Source organism: Chenopodium quinoa, unplaced genomic scaffold (assembly GCF_001683475.1).
Source record: "Chenopodium quinoa cultivar QQ74 unplaced genomic scaffold, ASM168347v1, whole genome shotgun sequence".
In the NCBI taxonomy this organism is placed as follows: domain Eukaryota; kingdom Viridiplantae; phylum Streptophyta; class Magnoliopsida; order Caryophyllales; family Amaranthaceae; genus Chenopodium; species Chenopodium quinoa.
Genome location: NW_018743518.1, coordinates 1,360,178 through 1,372,282, shown reverse-complemented (window position 1 = coordinate 1,372,282; position 12,105 = coordinate 1,360,178). Strand labels below are relative to the sequence as shown.

At 35.6% G+C, this 12,105-nt stretch overlaps 2 protein-coding genes across 2 annotated transcripts; both read left to right on the top strand.

Moving 5' to 3' along the window:
• Positions 1 to 2,542: 2,542 nt before the first annotated feature.
• Positions 2,543 to 6,083, top strand: LOC110740079. Its single transcript, XM_021920573.1, has 2 exons — positions 2,543 to 3,103; positions 5,432 to 6,083. Exons 1-2 carry the CDS (start codon positions 2,876 to 2,878, stop codon positions 5,651 to 5,653), a joined length of 450 nt encoding a protein of 149 aa, XP_021776265.1. The 5' UTR covers positions 2,543 to 2,875; the 3' UTR covers positions 5,654 to 6,083.
• A 574-nt stretch (positions 6,084 to 6,657) lies between these two features.
• Positions 6,658 to 10,402, top strand: LOC110740078 (beta-ureidopropionase-like). The gene is made up of 6 exons (XM_021920572.1): positions 6,658 to 6,995; positions 7,424 to 7,531; positions 8,222 to 8,410; positions 8,619 to 8,846; positions 8,932 to 9,156; positions 9,792 to 10,402. The coding sequence occupies exons 1-6, from the start codon at positions 6,840 to 6,842 to the stop codon at positions 10,158 to 10,160; spliced, it is 1,275 nt and encodes a 424-aa protein (XP_021776264.1). The 5' UTR covers positions 6,658 to 6,839; the 3' UTR covers positions 10,161 to 10,402.
• Positions 10,403 to 12,105: the final 1,703 nt, after the last annotated feature.

Sequence of the window (12,105 nt, the reverse complement as noted above, 5' to 3'; positions counted from 1 at the left end):
CACAAAATAAGACTAATAATGACAATAATAAGCATTTAGCTACATAGTATATATATATAGTGAAGTTTATACACTAACCTTGAGAGCTTTATATGAATATTTTACATCCAATTAGCTATTGAGCTAATCAATGAATCTGAGACTAAAATATACTCAATAGCTAATTCATACATATTATTACGCAACTATTAAAGCCAAAATGCTTGTAAAAGAAGTGTAAAACCAATATACGCTAAAGTTTATTTGCATTGATAAACGTATAAAAACATGAAAAAAAATAAAAAAATAAAACTCACCTAAAAAACTTGTTCCAAGAGGGTCAGTGAATCGTTTCCAACAATTATACTTAGGGTTTAATTATTTATAGAGATGAAACTAATTACTCATTAATTACTCACCCATTCATTATTCAGTTGTAGAATTCCAATTGATTGACAATTGATCATCGGTTACAATATTTACAAACGACTCCAATTCAAGCAATTCAATAACAATATAATTGTTCAATTATTAATTAAGACCAATAATTAAGACTATCATAAATAATGCCGATTACAAACTTTGAATTGGGAGGATATTTTTATTATTTTACTAATGATTGATACATCATTAACATATAATCGCTTATGTGGCAAGTTTATAAGTTGAAGAGAAATGATGTGGTGAATGAAACAAAAAAAGTTACACTTGACTGAATGCCACTCTTTGCCTTGGAGTTTTAATACTCATATAGATTAGACTCAACCTAATCCCATCTGATGCTATTGAACCCGACCAGACAGACACATTCCCACAATCAAGTACCTCTTAGTGAGGGTTTGATCCCATAAACTCGCGGTTATGATATGCAAGATATTCTACTAGAGCAAGTCTTGCTTGTTAACCACTAACCTACTTAAGTTATGTTTAGATATACGTACTTATTTAAGCAAATACGAGTAATTGCTTGTTTTCATAAATAATCGAATTGTGTTATTTTAAATTTTTTTAAATTATATTTACTTATCGTTAAATATATCTTGGACCAACTATTTTAATTATATCCACTTATCACTAAAATTCATAATTCAAAAATAATAGGGAAATTCTACATGGTGGCCTCATGGTTTTGAGTTTTCTACATGGAAGACGAACTTTTTTCCAACTCTCTTAAGTGGCACCAAGGTTTAGAAAAATCTACATAGTGACCTTTTTCAGGTTTATGGCTAACCTTTTTAGTTAAAATGGTTAACCTTTTATTTTTTTATTAAAAAATTATTTAAATTATATTTTAAAATAATAAAAAAAAATTTAAAAAACAAAAAACCACCCCAACCCAGCCAACCACCCCATGAACCTCCTCTACCTCCACATCCATCACGAACTCCCCGAAAACCACCTCAACCCTGCCAGCCACACCAGAAACAGCTCCTCTCCCCAGCACCACCCTCAAAACCGCCTTCCCTCCCACCCCCATACTTGAAACAAACCCACAAATCCCGACCCATCATCTTCGAATCCGCCGCGAAACCACCGCCCTCCCTTTCTATCACCGTGAAATCGTGCGCCGATCCACCCTCAAAACCCAATGAAACCCTAGCCTATGGGAAAAGAGAGAGCTTGCGTGAAGGAAAAGAGGTGCTAGCATCTGAATTTAGGGTTTCGCGGTGGTTTCGTTGGACTTTGTAGTTGTTTTGGGGATCGGGGTGGCGGTTTTAGGGGTCGGGGCTAGGTTAGGTGGGGTTGTGGAAGGCCGGCCGGCCAGTGTTGGTGGTTTCGGTGGTCAGGGGGTTGGGCTGAAGGTGGTTTCGGTGGTCGGGGGTGGCCGGATTCCTGCAAGGATAGGTGACTGGGAATTTTTTTTTTAAATTTTATTATTTTAAAATATAATTTAAATAATTTTTTCATAAAAAATAAAATAAAAGGTTAACCATTTTAACTAAAAAGGTTAGCCATAAACCTAAAAAAGGTCACTATGTAGATTTTTCTAAACCTTGCTGCCACTGAAAAGAGTTGGAAAAAAGTTCGTCTTCCACGCAGAAAACTCAAAACCATGAGGCCACCATGTAGAATTTCCCAAAATAATATATACAAGTATACCAAACAAATTTTGGTTGACTTAAGAAATGTTCTTACCTCATATTCTAAGGGTATAAGATTTAAATCTTGTTAAGTGAGAGTGTTTTGGATGGAAGGATTCTCATACCCCCCGGTATTCACAAGTGTTTGGCATGCAAATACTTCTTAACCTTCCTCCTTACTCCTTAGCACCGGCCTCGCAATACCTATGTGTCGTCAAGGTCCGTCTTCTTAACATTAAAAATAAAAAAATAAAAAATCAACAATATGGTGCTTTTGGGGTAAGTGGCGAAATCAAATTTGCTCAAAGAATAACACTATGTTTGGTTCACCCTATTTAAGTACCTTGTTACTTATTTCAGATTAGACCTTATTGTTTTATACGTGTTTTTTTATTTATAAAAAAATGTTTGATTTCGTGGTTAAAAAAAAAAAAAAAGGTTACCTAATAGCTTTAAAATATGAACATTACGTACTTGTAAAATACATAAATACATATTTTGTATTTAATAGGGTCAAAATCAGTATAATAGATCAAAATTTAGTCAAATCAGACAAATTAATTACATAAAAAAAAATAAAATTAAAATATATCACAAAAAATGAACTAAAAGCATAGCCTAAATGGATCGTGTGATTCACTGATTCTTCTACTAGTTGTTACTCTTACTAAGACGGAATACTTGAAGAAGTCGCACTCTAATACCCTCAGAAACCCTAATTTTCAGTTTCAAAATCAAGACGACGCAGATCATATGAATCACTTTTTCCCCAATTTTTCATAAATTAAATTCGATTGAAGGAGAGAGAAGAAGAAATGTTGAGGAGGGTTTGGAGCAGCAGCAATGGAGGAGGAGAAATCGGGGGTGGTAGCTCAATGATGATGCAATGTGTGAGATATATGTCGAAGAAACGAGCTGCAAATCTGAGGAAGATAAACCCTAAAGTTCCCTACTCTGAAGCTACCTCCATTGCTCAAAATCTCTTCAATTTGATCCAGAATCGTGGCCCTGTTACTATTGGCAGTGCTTGGACCAATGCACAGGTTCATTCTTCTTTTTATCGCGCTTTAAATTCCCTTTTTTAATATGTATTGATGTTATTTGCTAGTTTGTTAGATAATTTTTGATGAATTGTCTTTAATTAGTTGTTTAATGTGTGCTGCACTTGTGATTTTTTGTGGGTGTTTGAAGCTATAATTATTGGATAATCTTGGTATGAATTGAAATGTTGGATTGTACCTGAGTATACTTTGTTTATGAATTATAATGCTGTTAATTTGTAATCAAGCAATGATTGTCCAATTGTTATGTCATTTAGAACGAGGGTTAAAGGGTTTGATATGGGTGTAAGTTTGAGTGTGGATCAAGAATTCAAGTGTCTTGTGTTTGAATTTATAGATTAAATAGGATGATGTTTGGTAAAAGGTGTCTAAAATAGTTTACATGGGTGCTAGGAAGTTGAATGTTGATGGATTGGGATTTAGGAAACTAAGTGTGATTAAAAGCTTCCCAACTAGTTTAAAAGGCTACTTTAGATTGTTAGATTATAACATGGCATCTATGATGGCACATCCACGAGGAATATTTGATGTGGATTAGTGTCATATCTAATGTATTTTGTGCCAATGTGTCTGTTGGGAGCTCCCTGATTTGTCAATATGACATCAATCAAAACTTCAAAAGGCGTGACTTTTAATCTTATCTGCCTTGCCCTGTTGCAAACCTATCAATATAATATTTATGAACCAATTTGCATCTAAACCTTGGTCTACCTGTTCTTGTAGCAAACTCAATGAATTGTAGTTCTCCCCTTTCCCAGATAGAGTAGGTACAGTGCTCCTTGGCTTTAGCTATTATGCTTTGTGGTGACTGGTGAGTGACATACATAGAGAATGGATAAGCGTATTAACCAATACTTCCATATGAAATTGTCATAAGGGGAGCACTTTACTAGAAATGTACAATCTTTGGGAATCATCATTCAGATTCCCTCTTACTCTCAAAAGCCCTTGGAATCAACTATTTGTGAAGCTCTTCCAAGATCGTCTCATTTTCCTTTCAATGTTATCATGTCATAGTTTTAAGGAAAAGAAAATTGATAGTAATATACTCGTAATATTTCATTTACTAGAGGAAATACAGTAGTGAAAGTGGAGTAACCCTGTTTAAAAAGCAAGACATTTAGAGTGGAGCATAGGAAGAAGCATTTCAACGAAGTATAATCTAACAAGTATCCACCTATTCTTTTTCATCTTTTTATTTTAGGAATGGGAGCCAGACAGCCTATATTTAAATCATGCACTATCTTGCCTCACTTTGTCTCTACTTCCAGGATTTTGGACCTAGAAATGATAATAAGAAGTCAAGCCTATAAGCTTAATCCCTATAATCTGTCAAGCTTTAAGGCATCTTTCATCTTACAACAAATAAATCACAGGTTCTTGGTATAGTTTGTTTCCAATAAAAATATCTTGAGGGGTTTAAAGGTATGGAGATCTCTGCATTGTAGTCTAGTTCTTCCCAGTTACCTCATGTTTAGACCAATTTTCAGGAAACAATTTTGTGATCACTATTTAATCCAAAACTTTTCGTAGTTATAATTTTTACCTACAGTTTAGTACAAAATGTGACGTTATCTACTAGGTGACCATGAGATTTTACTAAACTTAAAGTACATGGAACTTAGGTTACAAATTTCAGGCTATAATTCCTGTGACCTTTTGGGATTCCAAGGCATAATAGATCTTTCCCTGGTTGGCTGTCATAACCTTTGTTCTAGATAGGCTTGGCAGAAGCATGCATGCTTATAATTGGATTGAAGGTGCAAGGATTTGAAGCAAAATTTTGTTGTTTCCAGCTCTATAATTTTACTCATTTTTTTGATACTGATGCTCGTTCACTTGTTTGTGTTCATGAATTCTATTTGATTCCTCTATGCTTCTTCTTTGTTCATTTCTGTCTCACCCATTTTCTCCCTCTCCCTCCCCATATTTGCAATGGTATTTTTTTCTCTATTGGATCAATATCATTTCTCAAATAAATGATGAGGATTATGATGAAATGTAGGGGTAAAAAACTATAGCAGTTGTGTATATATTCCTGAAACTGCTTGTGTCTCATGCTTTATAAGCTATCAGCTTGTAACTTTAGGCGCCAGAAAGCAATGAATGATGGACCTGATTAGTGCTTATGCTATTCGGTCTCCATGTCTTGGTGGTGAATGTAGAATCTTAAGTAGATTATGTTGACTGTTGACTATAAATAAACAGTGTCTTCTATAGTAAAATTGTAGTAGTGGTATCATGAATAGCCAGGGAGTAAGTGTGCTCTGTACTGGCTCCATATTTCTAATGGTAAATTTGCTCCTGTAGGAAGCTGGCATCAGTGGAATAGCCAGCAAAACACACATGAAGATACTACTGAAATGGATGAGAGGCAAGAGGATGCTGAAGCAGGTTTGCCAGCAGATTGGTTCAAACAAGAAGTTTCTGCTATGCACACCTCAAGATTCTGAAGCTGTGCAAGCAGCCTCGACACCTAGAGTGAAGTTGCGAACCGAAAAATCTGCAAAATTGAGGAAAAAACGCAAGTGATATGCCCTGTCGCAGCGTACCTATAACTCATAAAATAATCTAGTCTCATGATTAGGTTTTCCCTTTGATAAATCATGTTATGGCTGTTTTCCTCGTTGATCAAACTTAGATGAATTAGAATGACGCTTCTCTTCTTTCTCTTTCTGAAAATATTACTTCAGAGTGGCAGCTGCAATCGATGTTTTAGCAGGCATGTGATTTAGAACTCATCAAAGCTCCTGTTTGAGAGTGTACTTTCTGGTTTTTATGCTCCACTATACGATATTGTTGATTTGGAGAGTTAACAGAGCTTTAATAACCATAAGGGGGTTGACACTATCATTAAAGAGGACTTAAGAGTAACTAGGTAACTAGGTTTCATCAATATGTGATAATCAACTCAATTTGCTATGCTGAAGCAAACTTATTTATGATATTTTTGATTTTTATTTATTTTTCCAATAATAAGCGCGATGTTAACAATTAATATTAAATCATGTAACACATCACAATATTACATACCTGAAACCCATTTCACTTCTGAATAAACATTTCTTTTAGACCCTGTTTGATTGAATGTATTTTACAGGCTTTATTGTCTCGACATTGCTTTGATAAAGCTCTCTTTTGAGAGAGGTCAAACAATCTTGCATTGTAGATAATAAAGTCACTTAAAATTGATACCCTTGTAAAGTTGACGACTTGTATTCACAAAGTACGTCGTGTTTGGATATTTGTAGGTGTAGATAAACAAAACTTTTACATCCCTCGCTTTATTTCCATTTATTTCTCGATAAATAATGGATAAAATAAGTTTAGGATAACAAATTTAGATTATTGAATTTAAAATTGGTTCAAATAATATATTCCATAACAAGGTTAAAAACTATCTAAACATAGTTCACATCTAAAAATAAGTTTTAATCAAGTCGTAAGTTCACTTGTTGTTCATATAGGACCTTAGGCATTGCATACAAATTAGCAAAATACAACGTATTTATTAATTTATACTACATACGTGTATATATAATCCAATTATTTATTTGCGTAACTACCAAAAGATTCTTAGTGTGATGATCCAATAAGTTAAAAAAATATTAAAAAATTAAAAATAAAGGTGAGTGCAAAGGAGAAAGTTCCCTTAACTAAACAAAATTGATCAATCATCATCTAATCCTGATCCCAATCACATCCAGAAGAAAAAAAAATGGAAGAAAAAAGCATAATTGAAAACGGAGAGAGAGAAATTGATCAACAACAAAACCAAACAAAGGTGGTTTCTTCTACACCAAACGGTTCAATTTCTGGGTTCGAATCTCTTCATCACCTCCTTAGTTCCTCTCTCCCTGCTCCCATCTTCCAGGTTCCCTTTTCAATTTCTTATTTTCATTCATTTAAATTACTGTCAAAACCCGCAAATTCTTGTATCAGACGGTCTAATAGACACACGGGTCAGATTTTTTTAATGATCTGACCCGTGAAAAAGAACTTTATGGAACGGAGGAAGTAGCTGCATAAAACTAAGTAAATTAAAACAAAATACTACTCCGTACTTAACAAGATTGAAACTTTATTTGTTGACTTTGACAAGGATTTGTACACTTATTAAGAATCATCAAATATCAATGAATGATCAATTATGTTGGAGTATTAATGTTTAAAAGGTTATGAATTAATAAAGAAAATCAATGTTCATTGACTTGTTCAATAGTTGTAATTTGGTATATTATATGATTCATATAAATTGAATTATTTTGTGCAATTGTGATGTGTTGATGGTCAAAATGACAGGAAGTAAGCAGGTTGATTCATGGGTTGAATTGTGGAAGATCACTTGATCCTATAACACTTCCAGCTGCAGCTACCAATTTGTCCAATGACCACGATTTCGATCTCCAGGTTCGGGTTTTGGCTACTTTCTTTTGTCTCCACTGTTAATTAGATGAATGTATGCTATTACAATTTGTTGAATTTGTAGCACTTGTGAAAAATGTAAAAGAAAAAATTCACATTATAATGTTGTGGATCATGAAATTCTTGGATTGGTGAAGAATATGATAAGCTTTTATTTGTATAATCGAAGTACAAACTTAATATGTTCTTACATTAGCTTCATGTTTGAAGTTTTGCCGTCTATGACAGTGTTCTTCTAGACAATACAGTATGATAGATGTATAAAAAATGTAATCCTTGCTAATTTTTAGCACATTTATGGGTAAGTTTATCAAAACTTTGACCACGACGTGTCAAATGATTAGTGGATTTTAGGGTGGTGGAGTAATCTAATGATCCTTTATTGGCATCTTATTGTTCCTATAATGTGGAAAATTAAATTGGCGATGAATCGATGATGGCACCCTTAGCTTAAAAGACAAAACTGTCCGTTATTATGTTTGTTATTTCCGTAATTCCGTTGCACCTTGTGTATTGTGTATTGCCTTTGTCAATTTGTCATCCTCTATTCCCAGTTCAGTCTGCTGAGCCCTTGTGGCTTGTATGTTGTAAAGGCTAAATTGAATTACGACTAGATGTGGTTACTTTGTGCTTGAAAAGTAACTTTTTTTTTTCTTTGCCCACATAATTTCACAGGCATACTGCTTTCAAGCTCAAAAGGAGTCTTTAAGAGAGCCTCGAATTGTACGAGTAGGTCTTATCCAGAATTCTATTGCCCTGCCCACAACAGAACCTTTTATAGACCAAAGAAGAGCCATCTTTCAGAAATTGAAGCCCATCATTGAGGCTGCAGGCGCTTCGGGAGTCAATATATTATGCCTTCAGGTACGATATACTTTAAATTTTTGCACAGTTGGTATGAAGTGTTGTATACTAATGGATTGACAATTAAGTTTGATGTAATTTACATGCAATGCTTCATATGCCCTGCCTAGTTTGGTATGAAGTGTTGTATACTAATGGATTGACAATATAGTTTGATTGTAATTTCTTATGAAACATGTTAAGTACGTAACTCGTGCATGTTTTACAGGAAGCGTGGACAATGCCATTTGCCTTTTGTACCCGCGAGAAAAGTTGGTGTGAATTTGCAGAGCCTGTCAATGGGGAGTCGACACAATTTCTGCAAGATCTTGCTAGGAAGTACAACATGGTCATTGTAAGTCCAATTCTAGAGAGGGATGTTGTACATGGAGAGACTATATGGAACACCGCTGTTGTAATTGGAAATCAGGGTAACATTATAGGCGTGCACAGAAAGGTAATTCAGCATGTTGTTGCTGGTCTGATCAATTTTCGTTATCAACTTCTCTCAGCACGGTCATAATCATGTTTGTGTTTGGCAGAACCATATTCCTAGGGTTGGGGACTTCAACGAGAGCACATATTATATGGAAGGAAACACTGGACACCCTGTTTTTGAGACAGCATTTGGCAAAATTGCCATTAACATATGTTATGGTAGGCATCATCCTTTAAACTGGATGGCTTTTGGCTTGAATGGAGCAGAGATAGTATTTAACCCGTCTGCTACTGTTGGTGAGCTCAGTGAACCTATGTGGCCAATTGAGGTATCTATCTAGTATCATCCCTATCTTACTTTTTTTTCTTCAGCAATTCCTTAGTAACTAGTTCAACAGTATCGTCTCATTTTGAACAAATGATGCATTGCTCTAGTGCTCTAGACCAAGGTTATTGACCTGTATACGTTAGGGTTCTCCGACCATCATATATGTACATGCATCACACCTCCTAGCAACAACGCCCCCCCCCCCCCCCCCTTCCTCCTCAGGATAAATTAACCCACAAAAAGAACTATATTGTCATTTCCAGATAGCAAGGAAATTAACCCCAAACCGAGGGAGGCACTTTTAGGTGGTCTCAGATTATTGAAAAACAGTCCAATCCTTTTATAATTAGTACATTGTAAGTGTTTGATAGTACTTTAAATACCTGTGGTCTTACTTAAATTTGGTGATTTGTTTTGGATGGTTTTGGTGGTAAATTCTTGTGGTGTTAGCATCACCTAGGATGATTCAGCCAGTGTGCCACCCCTCAGATTGAAAGCTGCATTTACAAAGTTGACAGCGATTCCTTCACATCCTAAAACAGATTTTGAGAGACCATTTACAGGCTCTGGCAACTTCAATTCAGTAACATATTCCACTGTGTGATTTATCATGGTTTATGATAATTTTTTTTACAGGCACGTAATGCTGCAATAGCAAACAATTATTTTGTTGGCTCAATAAATCGTGTTGGCACTGAGACCTTCCCAAATCCATTCACCTCTGGAGATGGAAAGCCGCAGCACAAGGATTTTGGTCATTTCTATGGTTCTAGTCACTTTTCTGCTCCAGATGCTTCTTGCAGTCCGTCCCTCTCTCGTTTCAGAGATGGTTTGATGGTTGCAGATATGGATTTAAACCTCTGTAGGCAGATCAAAGATAAGTGGGGATTCAGAATGACCGCAAGGTATGAGCTTTATGCTGAGATGCTAGCTCGTTATATAAAGCCAGATTTTCAGCCTCAGATAGTCTCTGATCCATTGTTGGATAAGAAGAATCCAGCTTAACTCTTTCAGTCTCGGACATAGAGTACTCCTTCCATTTCATATTAAAAGTAAATGGTGCAGATGTTAAAATACAAATCTACAAAGTTTGCACGTTTGTAATGGCACGGACAGTAAAAGGCAAATTTGTAATTAAAGAATTTAGTCTGCAAGTTTATAATTTCAAAGCATTTCTAGTGAATCAATAATATGTGTTTAGATATATACTATCTCTGTTTCACAATAGATGGAACGTTTTGACCTTATTTTTGTACTTTTTCCGTTTTTTACATTCTCCTAGGCAATTTTTGGGTAGGAGAGACATAGAGAGGAAAAAAAGAAGGGACTCATGTGGGTAGGAGAGAGATAGAGAGATATAAATGTCAACAATAAAAAATGTTACAACTAAAAAGAAACGGACTATATATCATGAATACATAACATAGTTTCAAAAAATATGTGCTTTTAAATAAAAAGGTTCAACCAAACGACTTAAACATTTGTTGTAATGGTTGTTCATTTAAGATTGACTTTGCTAAATTTATTTACAATTCTATGCCACAATTTTATGACTTTCCTTATTCCAGGTCATAGCTCGTAAAAGTCAACAATACATAATACTCTACATTTTTTATACTCCCTTCGCCCGGGATTCTCTGCACCAAAGGACATGTTTGCAGTCATTGCAGACTCCTAGGCAAAACTTCTTAAGCAAGATTATTGAAAAGTAAGAGGAGAGAGAAGGAATAATTAAACCAAATTAAATTAAAACACACAATTAAACAATGAAGAACAACCACCACTTACGAACACCGAACCACCGTGCCACCCCAAGAACCAGCAACACCCCACGAACCACCACCACCAAACCCCCGAAACCCACCACCAACACCCCCGAAACCCACCACCAAACCCACAAAACCCACCACCAACACCCCCGAAACCACCTACAAACCCCCGAAACCCACCACCAAACCACCGAAACCCACCTCCAAACCCACGAAACCCTCCCCCAAACCAACGAAACCCACCACCAAACCCACGAAACCCACCGCCAAACCCACGAAATCCAGATCTGGAATTGCCGCGACGGTGGCTGGGGTAAGGTGGTGGAGAATTGCGCGACGAATTACGGTCTAGGATGGTCGGAGTTTAGCAACAACAGGGGCGACAAAGGTGGTGCTTTGTTTTTGGGCTCGTCTGGGCTGGTGTTATGGGCGACTAAGGTGGTGCTAGTGTTATGGGCGAAGAAGGTGGTGTTGGTGCTCAGGGTTCGTGGTGGTATGGGCGACGAAGCACCGTGCTCTGGGTTCGTGGTGGTAGGGGCGGCGAAGGTGGTTGTGATAAGATGGTAATTAGTTGGTAATTGAGTGTAATTAAGAGAATGTAAACAAAGTTAAAAAATGTAAGTAAGGGTAAATGTGACATTTTACTACTAAAAATTTACCAAAAAAGGAAATAAAAAATTTGTTGCAGATAATAGAGAGCATCCATTTTAGGTAAATGTTGCAGATAATTGCGGGCGGAGGGAGTAACAAAGATTGTTTTTTTTTTTTAAATAAAAATAAAATAAAATTATTAGTCGTTGTCATTTTCATGTACTCCCTCTGTCCCACAATATAGTTCATGTTTTCCTATTTTGGAGATTCAAAATGTTGTTCTTGTTTCTATTTTTGAATAGTATGTAAAGAGGGTCTAACCCTCATTTTTTTTTACTTTATTCATTAAATTTCCTAATTTACCCTTAAATTATCCACTTGCATTGTACATTTTTCCACTTTCGCTCTAACTTTTGTCTATAATAGTACTTTGCACTTTTTTTCCTTTTAAATTATCCACTTGCCTTGTACTTTTGTTTAACTTTTGTTTTTTTCCACTTTTTAATGTACTTCTTTTACTTCTACTCCCATTTCTTAAATACCGTGAAAAAAATACCATAGGAATTATATTATGGGACGGAAGGAGTATG

What these genes read in the sequence shown, in the direction of transcription:
- LOC110740078 (XM_021920572.1), top strand. Translation starts at nt 6,840, where the DNA reads ATGGAAGAAAAAAGCATAATTGAAAACGGAGAGAGAGAAATTGATCAA. An exon ending in TCCCTGCTCCCATCTTCCAG is followed by an intron (nt 6,996 to 7,423) that starts GTTCCCTTTTCA and finishes TCAAAATGACAG; the next exon opens with GAAGTAAGCAGGTTGATTCA. An exon ending in AACCTATGTGGCCAATTGAG is followed by an intron (nt 9,157 to 9,791) that starts GTATCTATCTAG and finishes TTTTTTTTACAG; the next exon opens with GCACGTAATGCTGCAATAGC.
- LOC110740079 (XM_021920573.1), top strand. Translation starts at nt 2,876, where the DNA reads ATGTTGAGGAGGGTTTGGAGCAGCAGCAATGGAGGAGGAGAAATCGGG. An exon ending in GTGCTTGGACCAATGCACAG is followed by an intron (nt 3,104 to 5,431) that starts GTTCATTCTTCT and finishes TTGCTCCTGTAG; the next exon opens with GAAGCTGGCATCAGTGGAAT.